Source organism: Cyprinodon tularosa, unplaced genomic scaffold (genome assembly GCF_016077235.1).
Source record: "Cyprinodon tularosa strain WSP-4 unplaced genomic scaffold, ASM1607723v1 ctg166, whole genome shotgun sequence".
Taxonomy (NCBI): domain Eukaryota; kingdom Metazoa; phylum Chordata; class Actinopteri; order Cyprinodontiformes; family Cyprinodontidae; genus Cyprinodon; species Cyprinodon tularosa.
Window position 1 is genome coordinate 1,266,849 of NW_024038493.1, and position 15,189 is coordinate 1,282,037.

General features: G+C 36.8%; 1 protein-coding gene across 7 annotated transcripts in view; it reads right to left on the bottom strand.

Moving 5' to 3' along the window:
* Nucleotides 1–15,189, bottom strand: part of LOC119780791 (striated muscle preferentially expressed protein kinase-like) — a 94,720-nt gene that overhangs the window by 31,240 nt on the left and 48,291 nt on the right. For all 7 annotated transcript variants that reach the window (XM_038280938.1, XM_038280939.1, XM_038280942.1 and 4 more), the window contains 5 exons: nt 14,999–15,181; nt 7,483–7,640; nt 6,070–6,158; nt 5,755–5,930; nt 5,493–5,676 (listed from right to left, as the gene is read on the bottom strand). In XM_038280938.1, the coding sequence (XP_038136866.1) occupies nt 5,493–5,676; nt 5,755–5,930; nt 6,070–6,158; nt 7,483–7,640; nt 14,999–15,181 (790 nt within the window). The remainder of the gene's footprint in view (nt 1–5,492; nt 5,677–5,754; nt 5,931–6,069; nt 6,159–7,482; nt 7,641–14,998; nt 15,182–15,189) is intronic.

Sequence of the window (15,189 nt, forward strand, 5' to 3'; positions counted from 1 at the left end):
GTAGGTGAGACATTTTGCCAATGGAACAACAAGATTAACATTTGAAATAAGAAAAATACAATTTTATTGTCTTATTAAGTGCATGTCACCTAATTATCTTTTTTGAATAGTAAAAAAAGAATAATTCCATTGGCAAAACATCTTATTTGCCTACTCAGATTAAGGGTAAAAACAGTTAATTTAAGACCTGTTTAACTTATTTCTAGATCTTTTTTTTAGTGCATGTCTACTCGATCTGATGGTCCGAACCCATCAGATTTCAAAACACTGAGGGAGACTGTTTGCTTTAGCCAACCCAGTCTCATGGGAAAATGTACCCCCACTACGTTGGTCCACACTGCAAAACGTAGTGGAGGTACATTAATGGCCATTTTTTTGTGGTACTGTTACGTTTCTTCTGCCTATACGTTTTCTATTGTTTTACGTCCTAGTCACGTGACTTTCAAGATTCCAGCTGGGAGAAGAAAAAAATATATATAGATGGCCGACATTCGCTCATTTTTGTGTGGAAAGATTAATAACTTGAGTTTGTTTTTGCATTAAAATGAGTTTTGATTACATTTCTAGTGAGAAATGTATAGTTTGTTGCCAGAATATTTACTCAGGGAATGTACATATTCACTTGCTTGTTCGTTTCTTGCAAAGATTTTTCAAGATAATGTGGAACTGTAACATTTTGGTATAAACATGGCTGAGATTTCTCTAACTTTTAGTGGGAAAATCAATAATTTCAATCAGTTTCTGCATTTAAATGGGTTTTGATTACATTTATAGCGAGAAGTGTAGGGTTTATTTACATAATATTTACTTAGTGAACATACATAATCACCCGCTTGCTAGTTTTTGCTACGTTTTTCGGATCTCGTCAGGATTATGTGAAATTGCAACGTTTAGGCTGCTACCTATAGCCTAGCATTTAGCTGCCGCCCCGATTCAACATTGAATCCTTTGTGATTTAACTCCATCTGACGGATCAAACCCTCGCCACTGCGTGCGTTGCGTCTGAGGTTGATTTTCAGATCAATGCATTACGTGGTGGCATACGGGAGAAACTAATTAAACTAGTTTAAAAAAAGGATCATGGGTTAAGATCGGATGTGTTTTATTTGGAAATCTACCGGATCCTTTGTGCAATTAACTTCCTGTTTGGTGCGATCTCATTGATGGGTTTTGACCAGATTTTGACCAAAGAGGAACTAAAACAAAAAACAATTTGAATACACAACCAGCATATCAGGAATCAGTGACAGAGAGCGACTGGGACCAGAAGTTTATTAATTTCTCCCCACTGATTTCCATTCAAAATGTTTTCGATCCCACCGGGCTCTAGGGAAGGGGCGGGCATACCGCCACCTACTGTTCATGAGTGTGTAGCAACATTGTTTTACATCTATTAAATTCTATTTTTTTATTTTGTATTCTGAAGATAAATAAATAATGCTTTCCTTAATCTATAAATATCTTTTATATTTCCTTTATATCCCAATAATCCTTTAAGACTCCATTCTTGGCCTGTCCTCTTTTCAATTTCTTCCTTTCAGGTCAAGATGTTTTAAAGTTCATCAATACGTGTTCTATATTTTCTATCTCTCCACATCCTTCACATTTATCATTATTTTTCCTCCCTATTAAGTATAAATTGTCATTTAAATAAGTATGACCTACTCTTAATCTGATCATTATTATTTCTTCCCTTCGGTTTCTCTCATTAATATTTCTATTTAATACTGACTTTTGTACTTTATATAACCTTCTTCATTTTTATCTTCATTCCACCTTTTTTTTGTGCCATTTTTCAATTTCTTTCCTCTTAATAAATGATTTTCCTTCCCCTTTCCCTAAAGAAATTGTAATTGTTATTTGTCTACTTTTCATTCCACCTAACTTTCCATTAATTAGCTTGAAAACAGCACTTTGTAGGCACCCAGTTTCTCTAACAATGGCCCTTTTTGGGTTACCCTCCATGCATTGGGTGTCAGTTCAGTGGCAGTTCCAGAACATTTTCATAGGGTTGACCAGGCAGCACAATAATGTGCATGTGGCCAAAAAGTAATAGGGATCAAATTCGGTTCAGAGTCAAGCTATTGGGATCAGGCATCAGGTTCAATTTGCATATTTTCTTAGCCAAAACAAGGATTTGTTGATCTACTGTAATTTTGAATTGAAAAACGTCCTGAATGGGAAGTCTTCAAACTTGAAAAACAAAGTCCAAAGTTTGTTTTTGTTTTTTTTTGGAATGATTATGACCTGGATGTCTAAGAATCTTCACCAGCTTATCAGGGAAATGAATGCCCACAATGTCTATATTCTCCAAAAGAGAATAACAGAACAGACCTTCATGAGGCCCTTGTTAAAGCTATGCACATATTTATGCGTCTATGCTCTTCAAATAACTTTCTGGTTCGACGCAACATTTACATTAAATGGGTTGAGAGGTTGTTCTTTACCAGTATTCCGTAAAAATTCAAAAAATATCAAAAACATTTATTTGGAAATCTACCGTCCCATTTATTTGGAAATCTACCGGAAAAAATTTAAAAAAAAAAATTTACGGAATGACTTTGACCTGGATGACTGAGAACCTTCATCAGCATATTCTTTACCAGTAAATACATAAAAGATTCCCAGATGACTGCCGATACAAACTCTCCCCTATAAAACCTAAAACTAAATCTTATAAGAGAGTAAAATCTGTATTAGTCTTCATTAAATGTAGCATATTGTTGTACATAATCGATTGCTTTATTTTTGGTGTCAGCTTTTGGTCAATATGCTAACCTTAAAAGGTCAAAGTGGGAAAATGTAGTAGTAGTAGACAAATTAGCAATTAGAGGAGGCAATAACAATTACAATTCCTTTAGGGAAAGGAGAAGGAAAATCATTTATTAAAAGGAAAGACATTGAAAAATGGCAAAAAAAAAAGGTGGAATGAAGATAAAAATGAAGAAGGTTGTATAAAGTACAAAAGTCAGTATTAAATAGAAATATTAATGAGAGAAACCGAAGGGAAGAAATAATAATGATCAGATTAAGAGTAGGTCATACTTATTTAAATGACAATTTATACTTAATAGGGAGGAAAAATAATGATAAATGTGAAGGATGTGGAGAGATAGAAAATATAGAACACGTATTGATGAACTTTAAAACATCTGGACCTGAAAGGAAGAAATTGAAAAGAGGACAGGCCAAGAATGGAGTCTTAAAGGATTATTGGGAAATAAAGGAAATATAAAAGATATTTATAGATTAAGGAAAGCATTATTTATTTATCTTCAGAATACAAAATAAAAAAATAGAATTTAATAGATGTAAAACAATGTTGCTACACACTCATGAACAGTAGGTGGCGGTATGCCCGCCCCTTCCCTAGAGCCCGGTGGGAGCGAAAATATTTTGAATGGAAATCAGTGGGGAGAAATTAATAAACTTCTGGTCCCAGTCGCTCTCTGTCACTGATTCCTGATATGCTGGTTGTGTATTTAAATTGTTTTTTGTTTTTTTTTTTAGTTCCTCTTTGGTCAAAATCTGGTCAAAACCCATCAATGAGATCGCACCAAACAGGAAGTTAATTGCACAAAGGATCCGGTAGATTTCCAAATAAAACACATCCGATCTTAACCCATGATCCTTTTTTTAACTAGTTTAATTAGTTTCTCCCGTATGCCACCACGTAATGCATTGATCTGAAAATCAACCTCAGACGCAACGCACGCAGTGGCGAGGGTTTGATCCGTCAGATGGAGTTAAATCACAAAGAATTCAATGTTGAATCGGGGCGGCAGCTAAATGCTAGGCGATGGGTAGCAGCCAAAACGTTGCAATTTCACATAATCCTGACGAGATCCGAAAAACGTAGCAAAAACTAGCAAGCGGGTGATTATGTATGTTCACTAAGTAAATATTATGTAAATAAACCCTACACTTCTCGCTATAAATGTAATCAAAACCCATTTAAATGCAGAAACTGATTGAAATTATTGATTTTCCCACTAAAAGTTAGAGAAATCTCAGCCATGTTTATACCAAAATGTTACAGTTCCACATTATCTTGAAAAATCTTTGCAAGAAACGAACAAGCAAGTGAATATGTACATTCCCTGAGTAAATATTCTGGCAACAAACTATACATTTCTCACTAGAAATGTAATCAAAACTCATTTTAATGCAAAAACAAACTCAAGTTATTAATCTTTCCACAAAAAAATGAGCGAATGTCGGCCATCTATATATATTTTTTTCTTCTCCCAGCTGGAATCTTGAAAGTCACGTGACTAGGACGTAAAACAATAGAAAGCGTATAGGTAGAAGAAACGTAACAGTACCACAAAAAAAATGGCCATTAATGTACCTCCACTACGTTTTGCAGTGTGGACCAACGTAGTGGGGGTACATTTTCCCATGAGACTGGGTTGCTTTAGCAACAGCGCAGTGTTGCTAGTGGCATTCAGGGGGGGCTAGGCCTAAAAGATACAGGTCTAGCGCCCCTACTGGCTAAAAGTTACACTGCTGCTTTAACACACTTAATTTGAGAAAAAAAAAATACAGTTTTGAATATGCTTTGGAGTCCATTAACTTAAAAGCACATATACTGTATGTACATATGAAGCTGATGGTTTACCATTTAACCACCAGCTCCTAAATCACATTACAACCAAACTCTATGGTTCTGGGCATCATTAATCCATCTGTTCGAGTGTGAAAACACCTCTTTCAGGAACTACCTAAAAAAATTAAGATGCATGGAACAGGGTTAGCTTTGTTGAACCGACTGCTTTTTTACTCCTCTATAATTTTACCCTTTGTTTTTAAGCGGCCATAATAAAAACAAATGGCATCAGAAACAACCGGAGAACATTATCTTTTTTTCTATCGCCATGTTATAATGAGCTACCTGAGTAAATAAAGGTAACCTTTCCATTCCATAGATCTTTTTATTTTTGATAACCCATTTTTATCAGGAGACCATGAATTTATACTTAAAAAGGTTCTTCTTTACCTCAGTTTAAAAAAAAAAATTATAATTTTTTTTTATTAGGTCGCTAACCCATGTAGTTGTTATATTAGATTTAAAGTTCTTCATCTAAATAAGGAATCCCTAATATAAACTACAGTTATAGAGATCCTAAGAGTTTCCTTTGGATTAGTGCTTTTTACTTTATTTGTTATTCTTTTGAGGTGTTATATTCAACAGCAACAGGTAACAGTAAAATATAATGATCTCTTTTATTTTTGGCCAACTTATTGTAAAAAAAAAAAAAAAAAAATGAAACCCTTTATGTTCTATGGAAAGATCCTACTACTACAATAGAACACTGAGGTCTTTATTAAAGTTGCTGCTTCTCAATCAACTTTAGATAAATTTTTATGGATAATTTCTGTGCCTGCATAACGTTGTTGTAGTCTACAGAACTTTCATTTATTACTTTGTTGGAAAATGACTCATTGCATTCAACAAACATTTTAAAAAAACAATCAAATTCAAAACTTGCCTCTTTCCGTCAAAATGCATCTTGCAGTTTAGAAGTGCCGGCTGAACGAGCTTTCCGTTAGATAGCCAGTCCACCTCCAGGTCTGGCGGCCCAATGACGTGACATTCAAATATGGCCGACTCCCCAGCCTTCACCGCCACGTCTTCAACTGCTCTGGTGATCTTGAGCTCCATCTGTTCGCCTGCTACTCATTAATAGAGCAAACAGAATTAGGAGTGAGAGGAAAACATGAACACTACTTGACGAGTGCTGGATCACTCACCTTTGACCTCTACTCTGCATCCCACCTGCTTGGTTCCACGCTCATTGGCGATCTTACAGAGGTAAAGTCCTGCATCCGACCTTTGAGCAGAGCTGATTCTCATTTCGCAGGTCCCATCTTCCCTCTCGCGGACAACGAAGCGGCCTCCTGTCTTCACCGTCTCTCTGTCCTTCAACCTGGGTCAACAGAAAGTTTCTGTCACAGTCATTTAAGCTGTGGCGTTTCAGGACCCGCTGTGTCCGCATTACTTTGACCTTGTTTTAGATATCGGTTAAACTGAAAGAGGAAAAGGTAGAACTAATGGAGAAGTCTCACCAAAACACCATTGGTTTGGGATTTCCGCTGATCTTTGCCAGTAGAATGACCTCTTGACCTTCAGCTACTGCCTGGTCACGGGGTGCCACCTTAAAAGGGTCAAAACATGATGATTCACCGAATGGCTGGTCTGAATTAATCGCAATTTAAGTATACAAACGGACAAAAAGAATGGTGTATATTGAGGTTATGGTTCGTTCTTTGGTTCTTCTGTTTCACTAAAAGGTTGCAACAGCAAATTATCTCATTGTTTTTCAGTTTTTGCCATTTTCATAGCTTAATTTCAAAGATGTAGATTAAAATGATCAACAATCCACATGATTTAGTTCTTCTTTTAGCTATCTAAATCGAAAAAATCATTACATAAAATGGATATTTTAATTTGTAATGATTCCAAACACGTTAAAAAACGCGATTAGTGCAATAGTCGCACGTTAAATCAAAAATGATTCATTATCTGAAGTTTGTCTCTTGAAGTTAATAAAGGACGGTATAGGTTGATGAAAAAGTAGAGAAAAAATAAACTACCGTATTTTTCGTACGATAAGTCGCACCTGAATATAAGCCGCAGAAGCGAAATTGCATGATTTGTACATATACAAGCCGCACCGGACTATAAGCCGCATAATTTTTATGCTTAATTACCATATGGTTCGTGCTGAGAGAGGATTGTCGGGAAAGAGGCAACTGTTTGGAAGCTCCTATTTATTAACATTTCAACGCAATTGAATTGAGACAATTCTTCCTGCTGGCATCTCCAACATCTCACCATTGACTCGTTGATTCCAAGGTTACGTGCAGCGGTTCTATTTCCTTCGTTTACTGCCAAATTGACTGCCTTTAACTTAAAAGCTGCATCATATGCATTTCAGCGTTTGTTTTCCATAATAAGGGTGTCACACAAGCTGTCTTACGCTCGCAATGTCCGTCTTTCTAGGAGTCTGCTTCCGGAGCGGCTACTTGTGTGTTGAAGCAAATGTGACGTCAACATGGTGGATGGAAAAATCCATAGATTTTGGTACCGTTTTACCCTAGTGGCCGTTAGCTGTAAAAGTCCATAGATAAGCCGCATTGTTATATAAGCCGCAAGGTCGAAAAAACGGTCGAAAAAAGGCAGGAAAAAGTCGCGGTTTATAGTCTAAAAAATACAGTATCTCATGGAGTTATGATAACTAAACAGGTTAAAATATTAAGATAGAAAAATTAAGATAAAAATCCTTGCATAAAACTAGTTTTTGGAAATCTGCAACTTTGCCATACTAATTTTAATATGCTTTTATTCTCCTGTATGTGAAACCAATTTATTGTAGCTCTCTATGCCCAATTCTTGTCCTAATCTGAAGGGGTGTCCCATTACTTTTTGCCATGGAATATATCAAGTACAGAATGATTCAGCTTTATATAAAATCTTACCTGAAAAGAGGGAGGCTCATTAAAGATGACGCCTTTATTTAAGGATGATGAGTCTCCAACCTCCATCTCCTCCTCCTGAGGGCTGAGATACTCCTCATCTGAATGGACCGGACTTCGTATGTCCACACCTGCTTTCCCACACTGTTGATAACCCGGCTCTAGAGAAATGGTCCAACAATAAAAAAGAGCAATAGACATAAGTATAACTTCATCACATGGAAAATGTAATGAAAACATTTAGAGAATGTTACTTTGGTTCAGTACCAGAAAGTCAAGGCTACCATAGCAGTGCAGTATTTTACTACTGTTGAAGATGAATTATTTTCTGTTAAGGGTCATGTTTGTATGGCGGGAGGTCAGCCAAAGGGACATCCCAATGCTTGATCTATGATGACCTGAGAGGGTATACCATTGCCTTATATGGTAATGCTTTGGTCTGGGGGAGAACGCATGATACTGTAGCTTGAGAATTTGCCTCCTGGCTTGGTGTCGCATTTTTGAATGAATTGGAAAACCTTTAGTAGATCTGGGCCATTTTGCTTTTCCCATGTCTATAAGGCAGGCCTAGGAGAAAGAAGGTAAAGACTTCCTCTGTAGTTTGTTTTTACATCAATGATTTTGTTAATACTAATGAAGTTTCTTCTTTTTGTACACTTTTCAAGGAACATTCCTACTCGGATTAGAACCTGGTGATCAAAGATTACGTTTTCTTGATATAAACCATGGTTTTAGATATTGGTTGAAAGAGTTGCTTTGCAGACAATCAGCTTATATGGGGTATAAACAACACTCCAAAAAAGAGGGAGCTTTAAAGGACATCTGAAACCCCCTGTGAAGCCTGCAATGAAGCCCCCACACCGCTTCTTCTTTCAAACTTTGACGTTGATTCCAAGAACAGGCTATCTTCACCTTTCTCTTTTTAAGTCTTAAAGAGGAAACTTGGTCCCGAGATACAGATGAGATACAATCCTGTAAGCTTCTTCCTTTGAATCACAGAGCCTACAGAAAAGGAGCCAGTGGCGAAACAACGCAACAATAGGCTAATAAGCAACATTATCTGGGTGGGCCCCATACAAAGTACAACAATAGTTAACAGTGATTAAAAGTACCACTGTCTGTTTTGATATTGGTGTGGTGTTTAAGCGGCTCACCATCCTGTTGAAATCTGCCATGTTTTGGGGTATAAATAAGGTCCGGTCAGTCAGCCTAGTATCAGGGGGGTTTAAGAGGAATTTTTAGCACAATTACATCTGCAAAGAGACGTCCTAGTCCACAATTGTGTAGGGGGCCACTAGGTGTCAGTGACGGGGCCCCTAAGAGGTCGGAGGGGCCCTAAGCAACTGCAGTTACGCCATTAGCGTAAAAAAGGAGGTTTCTACCTCAATTAGCCATTAGCTCTTTCTATAAGTAGCTAACTAGCTCTGTAGTGTTATTAGGAATCAGTTTTCTAAATGTTAATTCATATCTGATTAGGAAAATAATTTAATAAAATATTTCTTTACCAAATAATGTTTATTTTTCCTCTCAGATTTGCATTGTGAATTTGGTTGAACAATTTAAAACATATTCTAAATTAGTTGAAATGTTAATAAAGACCTAATTTCATCCATTTTCTGTCATCTCCAGCTGTCTACTGGCAAAAGGCAGGGTAAACCCTGGACAGGTCACCAGTACATCACAGAGACAAACCACCATTCACACACACATCTATGGAGAATTTACAGAAACCAGTTAACAGTCATGTATTTGGACTGTGGAAGGAAGGCGGAGTACCCGGAGAGAACCTCAGGGAGACCATGCAAACTCATGCAAAGCCGACCAAACTCTAAAGTTTATTTTGAAGAGTTTTGAATTAGGTCCACACTCTTCAAAATAAACGTTGGATCCCAGACATCACTTTCAAGCTAAACTGTGACATCATTGCACAATTTTATTGGCAATATTTTTTAGCCAGTTACATTAGCTTTTTTTCTTCTATGTCTCAATAGCAGTTATTTAGTTTAGTTTTAGTTTTGCTAGCTTAGTTAACAGTTTTTAACTGAAATATGTTTTATCTGGATTCAAACTATTTTTGTCACAGTCTTGGTTCTGTTATGTTTTCTTTTAAGTATTCAGTTTTACTTTGCTCCATGTTTTTTATTTTTTTTGGTTTAATTCTTATTTTGTTGTGTTCTCTGGTTATATTTTAGGTTTTCAGGTTTTTATTTGTTGCCCTCTGCTGCCCTCTTGTGTTCTCCTTTTTCCCTAGCTCCTTTCCAGTCTGCTCTGTTCACACCTGCTCCCAATCTGCTAGTTAGTCCTCTCTTTGTTCAGTCTCCCATAAATACACTCCTTTTGCAGTTCCTCAGTGGAGGTTCCTCGTCTAACTTCCTTTAACTCCGTCTCACTGAGTCTTCCTCGTCGAGATTGTTTTTTCCCCCTGATGTCTCCATGGTTTCTGGTTTGTTTGACTTTTTTCACGTTTGACTTTTTGGATTTTTGGATTCCATCCTCTGTTGTATGTAAACAGACAACAGACAACTCACCTCTTCCTCCCTCCCTCTGCATTTGGGTCCTCAAACCACAACCATATCCTGACAATTATTTTTATCAATGTCTTATATTTTACAAGGAAGTTGTTGAGAATTGATTACATATGTAGTTCATAATTTGACCATGCTTTGTTATTGTTCAATGCAAAGCACATTTTGTAAATGGAAATTATATAATAATCCAGGGATTAAACTTTGAAAAAGGTTTTATTGGGTAAAAATACATATTTTGGGGGTTAAGAATTTCAATCTTTTCAAATTGTGTTTCAAAGATCCCAGTCTCTTCCAATTTCTTTAAAAATGTTTTGAGAGAAAATAAAATTGGGAAATATATAATCTGTTTAAAAAAAAAGAAAAGGAAAATAAGACTTAGAAAAAAAATGAAATACACAAAAGTTACCCTAGAAAACCTATTTTTGATTAAAATGATTTCCGAAATTTCTGGATTGCAGTTTTCTCTTTTTTTTTTTTCAAAATCTGTTGCTGTTTTTTTATATTTATTTCAATTTACAAAAAGTGTTCTTTGCTTTCAACAATAATGGGATTAAATTTACTCCATACACAGTTTGGCATGTGTTCACAAAATAAAACCTGACTAAAAATTTTTATTGAATATGAAATTACATAGTAAAATATTATTATGGTGTCCTGCAGGTGTTAATGAAAACATAAAGTTACAGTGGCTGAAAGAAGAGGACCATGTGATGTTGACCTCTCTGAAATGAAACCTCTTAATCTCTGACCCAATCATTATCCTGCTCCAGCTGTTTTCAGAGGAGAGAAAAAAAGCTTCCTCTGTGCTCCCTCCTTTGGGAGTTGCTGCTGTCAAAATGAATCCCCTGGCAGCAAACACTTTCTTTTTAAGCTTCAGCTGCATATCAAAAAAGAAGAGCAGGCAGGACTGTGACAGCAGTAAAATAAAAACCATCCTCTTTTCAATGGAAGAGTGATAAAATGTAATTACTTGTGGGTGATCTAAACCAGATCACCTAGATCTACGCCAGAGGAAAAACAAATTCCAACTTAAACGTGAAAGAACTTGCATGATTCAAAGATTGTGATGTACACAAATGAAAAAAGGTTCTGAATGCTGTAAGTTGGTATTCTGTTAAATTTTTGGTATAAGCAAAAAAATAAATAAAACAACCTACCTAGACTCAGATCTCTGAGAGGCCTCCATTCACCGGGGAATAAATCCCACAAGTATTTATGTAAACCTGCCAACTCTTATACAACGACTGAACTGTCTGAACTGAAAAAAAAACAAAAAACTTAATACATTATTCTGTTCTGACCTTAGCTTCTGTCATGTCGATGATACCTAACCACCTGAAGTCAGAGGGTAGTACACTACTTAAAAAAATTAAAGGAACACTTTGTAATCAGAGTATAGCATCAAGTTAATTAAACTTCTGGGATATTAATTTGGTCAGGTAAGTAGCAGAGGGGTTTTTTAATCAGTTTCAGCTGCTTTGGTGTTAATGAAATTAACAGGTGCACTAGAGGGGCAACAACGAGACGACCATTAAAACAGCAAAAGGTTTTACAGGTGGAGGCCGCTGACATTTTTTCCCCTCCCCATCTTTTCTAACTCTTTTTCACCAGTTTTGCATTTGGCTAGGGTCACTGACACTACTGTTAGCATGAGGCGCTACCTGGAACCTACAGACGTTGCACAGGCAGTGCAACTCCTTCAGGATGGCACAGCAATACGTGCCAGGTTTGCTGTGTCTCCCAAAACAATCTCAAGAGCATGGAGGAGATTCCAGGAGACAGTCAGTTACTTCAGGAGAGCTGGACAGGGCCGTAGAAGGTCTACAACCCATCAGCAGGACCGGTATCTGCTCCTTTGTGCAAGGAGGAGCAGGAGGAGCACTGCCAGGGCGCTAGAAAATGACCTCCAGCAGGCCACTGGTGTGAATGTCTTTGACCAAACAATCAGACACAGACTTCATGAGGGTGGCGTGAGGGCCCAACGTCCTCTAGTGGGCCCTGTGCTCACTGCCCAGCACCGTGGAGCTCGATTGGCATTTGCCACAGAACATCGGAATTGGCAAGTCCGCCACTGGCGCCCTGTGCTTTTCACAGATGAGAGCAGGTTCACCCTCAGTACATGTAACAGACGTGGAAGGGTCTGGGGAAGCCATGGAGAATGTTATGTTGCCTGTAACATCTTTCAGCATGACTGGTTTGGTGGTGGGTCAGTGATGGTCTGGGGAGGCAGATACATGGAGGGACGCACAGACCTATACAGGCTAGACAACAGCACCCTGACCGCCATTAGGTATCAGGATGAAGACCCCCTGTTTAAAAGTACTTCCAGCTGCCTTGTCCAGAACTGCACTATTATCTGGAGAATGTCCTCTGTATGTATCTGCTGAAGAAAAGCATTCACAAAGCAGGACTCCACCAGGCTATGGAATGAATGTTGTTCCATTATTGTTACAAGCAAAATACACTTTTTGTAAATTTAACAATTTGCAATCCAGACATTTAACTTTAAAAAACTTTTTAATAATAAAAAAAGGTTTTAGAGTAATCTTCTCAGATTTTTCAATTTTTTTTCAAAAATTATTTCCTATTTTTTTCTGATTTATTTTTGGGAATTCTTTTTTTTTTTTTTTACAGATTTCATATTTTTGGATTTTTATTATAAGAAAAAAAATAACAGCTGCACTTATGCACTTTCAATAGATTTCCGTTTGGAAATTCATCTTTTTTCTTTTTTTTCATTTTTAGATCACATTCTCTTCACTTCCAGCCCAATTCAAAGACTCATTCTGGATCAATTGAACCACACCAATAGAAATGCATCTACTGTACACTACTCACTCAAGAGGAATGCCCACCTCCAAAAGTATAGAAAATGTGATGTAAAAAGGGCAATTCCTGGATAATGCAATTTGTAAAACTAAATTGGAAAAACAGAAATAAAAAAAATTGAATACAAAATTTGTAAAAAAAAAAATAAAAATAAAAAACAAGGGGAAATTTAAAAATCTGTTAAAAAATGTGGAAGAATTAAATAAAAAATATAAACATATTAAAAATTAAAAATAAGAAAACAGCAAAATTGCTCTGACAGTCGCTCTACCTCTTCTGTAATTGCACCGATTCCTCTTTCTTTAGCTACAGTGAGAACGGATTTGTGCATCCCAACATTCAATCATGTAAAAACTGAGATCCGGGAACTGTGATGATGATCTCTTTAAGGTTTTGAAAATCACTGTGGGTGCCAAAAATCTAATTTTCGTATGTTCCACCCATAAATGGCTGTAGTTTGGTCATTAGATCTGTGCAAAGTGTGAACAAACAGCTGGAGTATGAACATAAACTGAGGACATAAAAGGTTTTTTTTTTCTTTTTTCTTTTTTTTTTACTGAAGAATAAATGTATTTGAAAGCGTATGGTTTAAGCCTGAACATTTTTATTTGAAATAGAAAATGATTATACTAAGAACACTGAACAACCCTTTTTTTTTTTTTTTTTTTTTTCAAAAATATTTGGTGCGAAGAAGTAAAACTGAAAAGAAACTTAAAACTACTTTTAGATTTAATTTATACATTTTTTTTTTCTTTTTTCCCCTTCAGTGTTGGAGCTAGGCTTAGATAACATGGGATGTGAATGGACGATAGGTGCCTAGAAAAAATGTTAACTGTACCATTCATGAAGCGTGACACAAGATTATGTTTTAGTGGTTTAAAAACATAAACATGCTTGATGTTGCTCTATGCAAGAATTCTGACCATACTGCATTTTAGTTTGAGTTGAGCAAAGTAAAGATGAAAACCACCAAACTGATGGCAGCATCATTACTCTGTTTGTCTCAGTACTCTGTGTTTATGTTTATCACATAAACACCTGAATGCAACAGATTGTAATATTTTAATCAGGCACCAAAACTGTTAGTCATCAATCCACAACTTTTATAATCTTAACCCCACTTTGAAAAAGAAAAAAATCTTTTAACTTTTTTAAGCTTAAAATCTTTCTTAGTTTTTTTTTTTCCTGTATTAAAAAACTTTTACATTATGGCCCCAATATAGCTCCATACAAAGTTATCAATTAACATGGGCAAAGCTGAACTACATACAAATTTGCATGTGTTTTAATACACGCAAACCTTTAAGCCTAAAATGTAGTTTTTAAACATGGCAAACCTTCAAAATATTGAAAAATTTGACTGTATGATCTGGTTGAACTGTAAAGTGCCTTGAGATGACATGTGTTGTGAATTTGGCGCTATATAGATAAACTGAATTGAAATTGAATTGAATTGAAAAATGTGTCCCTTAAAATGTGCGTGAAAATACCCAATTCTGAATCCGAAACAAAAAAATAAAAAAAAATACACAAAACAAATGTAACCAGTCTGATCTATTCAGTTTGTGTTTTTTAGTTTCTAAAATTATAACTGAGTTTAATGACTGATGTAAAATAAGCTTCTACTGTTCATGACTACATGAGGTCGTGTGGGTATATGTCTCCCACTGAGAACCAAAAACACTCTACAGCATCAAGCTACAGTGACGCACGCCCCCCCTCCCCATATTCAGACTGCTCCATCCTCCTGGTCACAGCAGCAATCTCACAGAGGGACATGAAGCAGACGGCAATCACCCGAGAGAACAAGAGGCCTGGCTAAAAATACCCCTGCAAGTCAGGCTCCACTGGCCTAATATGGCAGCTGAGTCCTGGAACTGCTGGCTCAGACAGCGTTATGGCGCACATTCGTATTTGTTGACAAAACTCTGCCTTTTCCTGAGCTGAATAAACACTTTCAATTACAAGCTCTTCAGACTGTAAAACATACACACCAGCAGACGGCAGAGGACAGAAATCTCTTCTGGGAGGAATTAGTTGTGTTTGGTTTTGACTTTGAATGCCAATAATGCCTTTAAGCATCTGCAGACCTTTTTTCTTTTGTCTTTTTTTCAATTCAGCCCAGGAGGATTGTTGGTTGAGATGCAGCAGGCTGTTCTCACCTGGCTGGATGTGGAGAAAAGCGCTGCAGGAAGAGGTGCCAGCCTCGTTGGCAGCCGTGACGCAGTACGATCCGGCGTTATGGGGCCGTAGCTCCTTTATCAGCAGGGTGTGCTTCTCCCCTTCCGTTTTAATGGCACAAAAAGCATCGCTGCGAAGCTCCATGTTGTTCTTTCTCCATGTCACTGAGAAG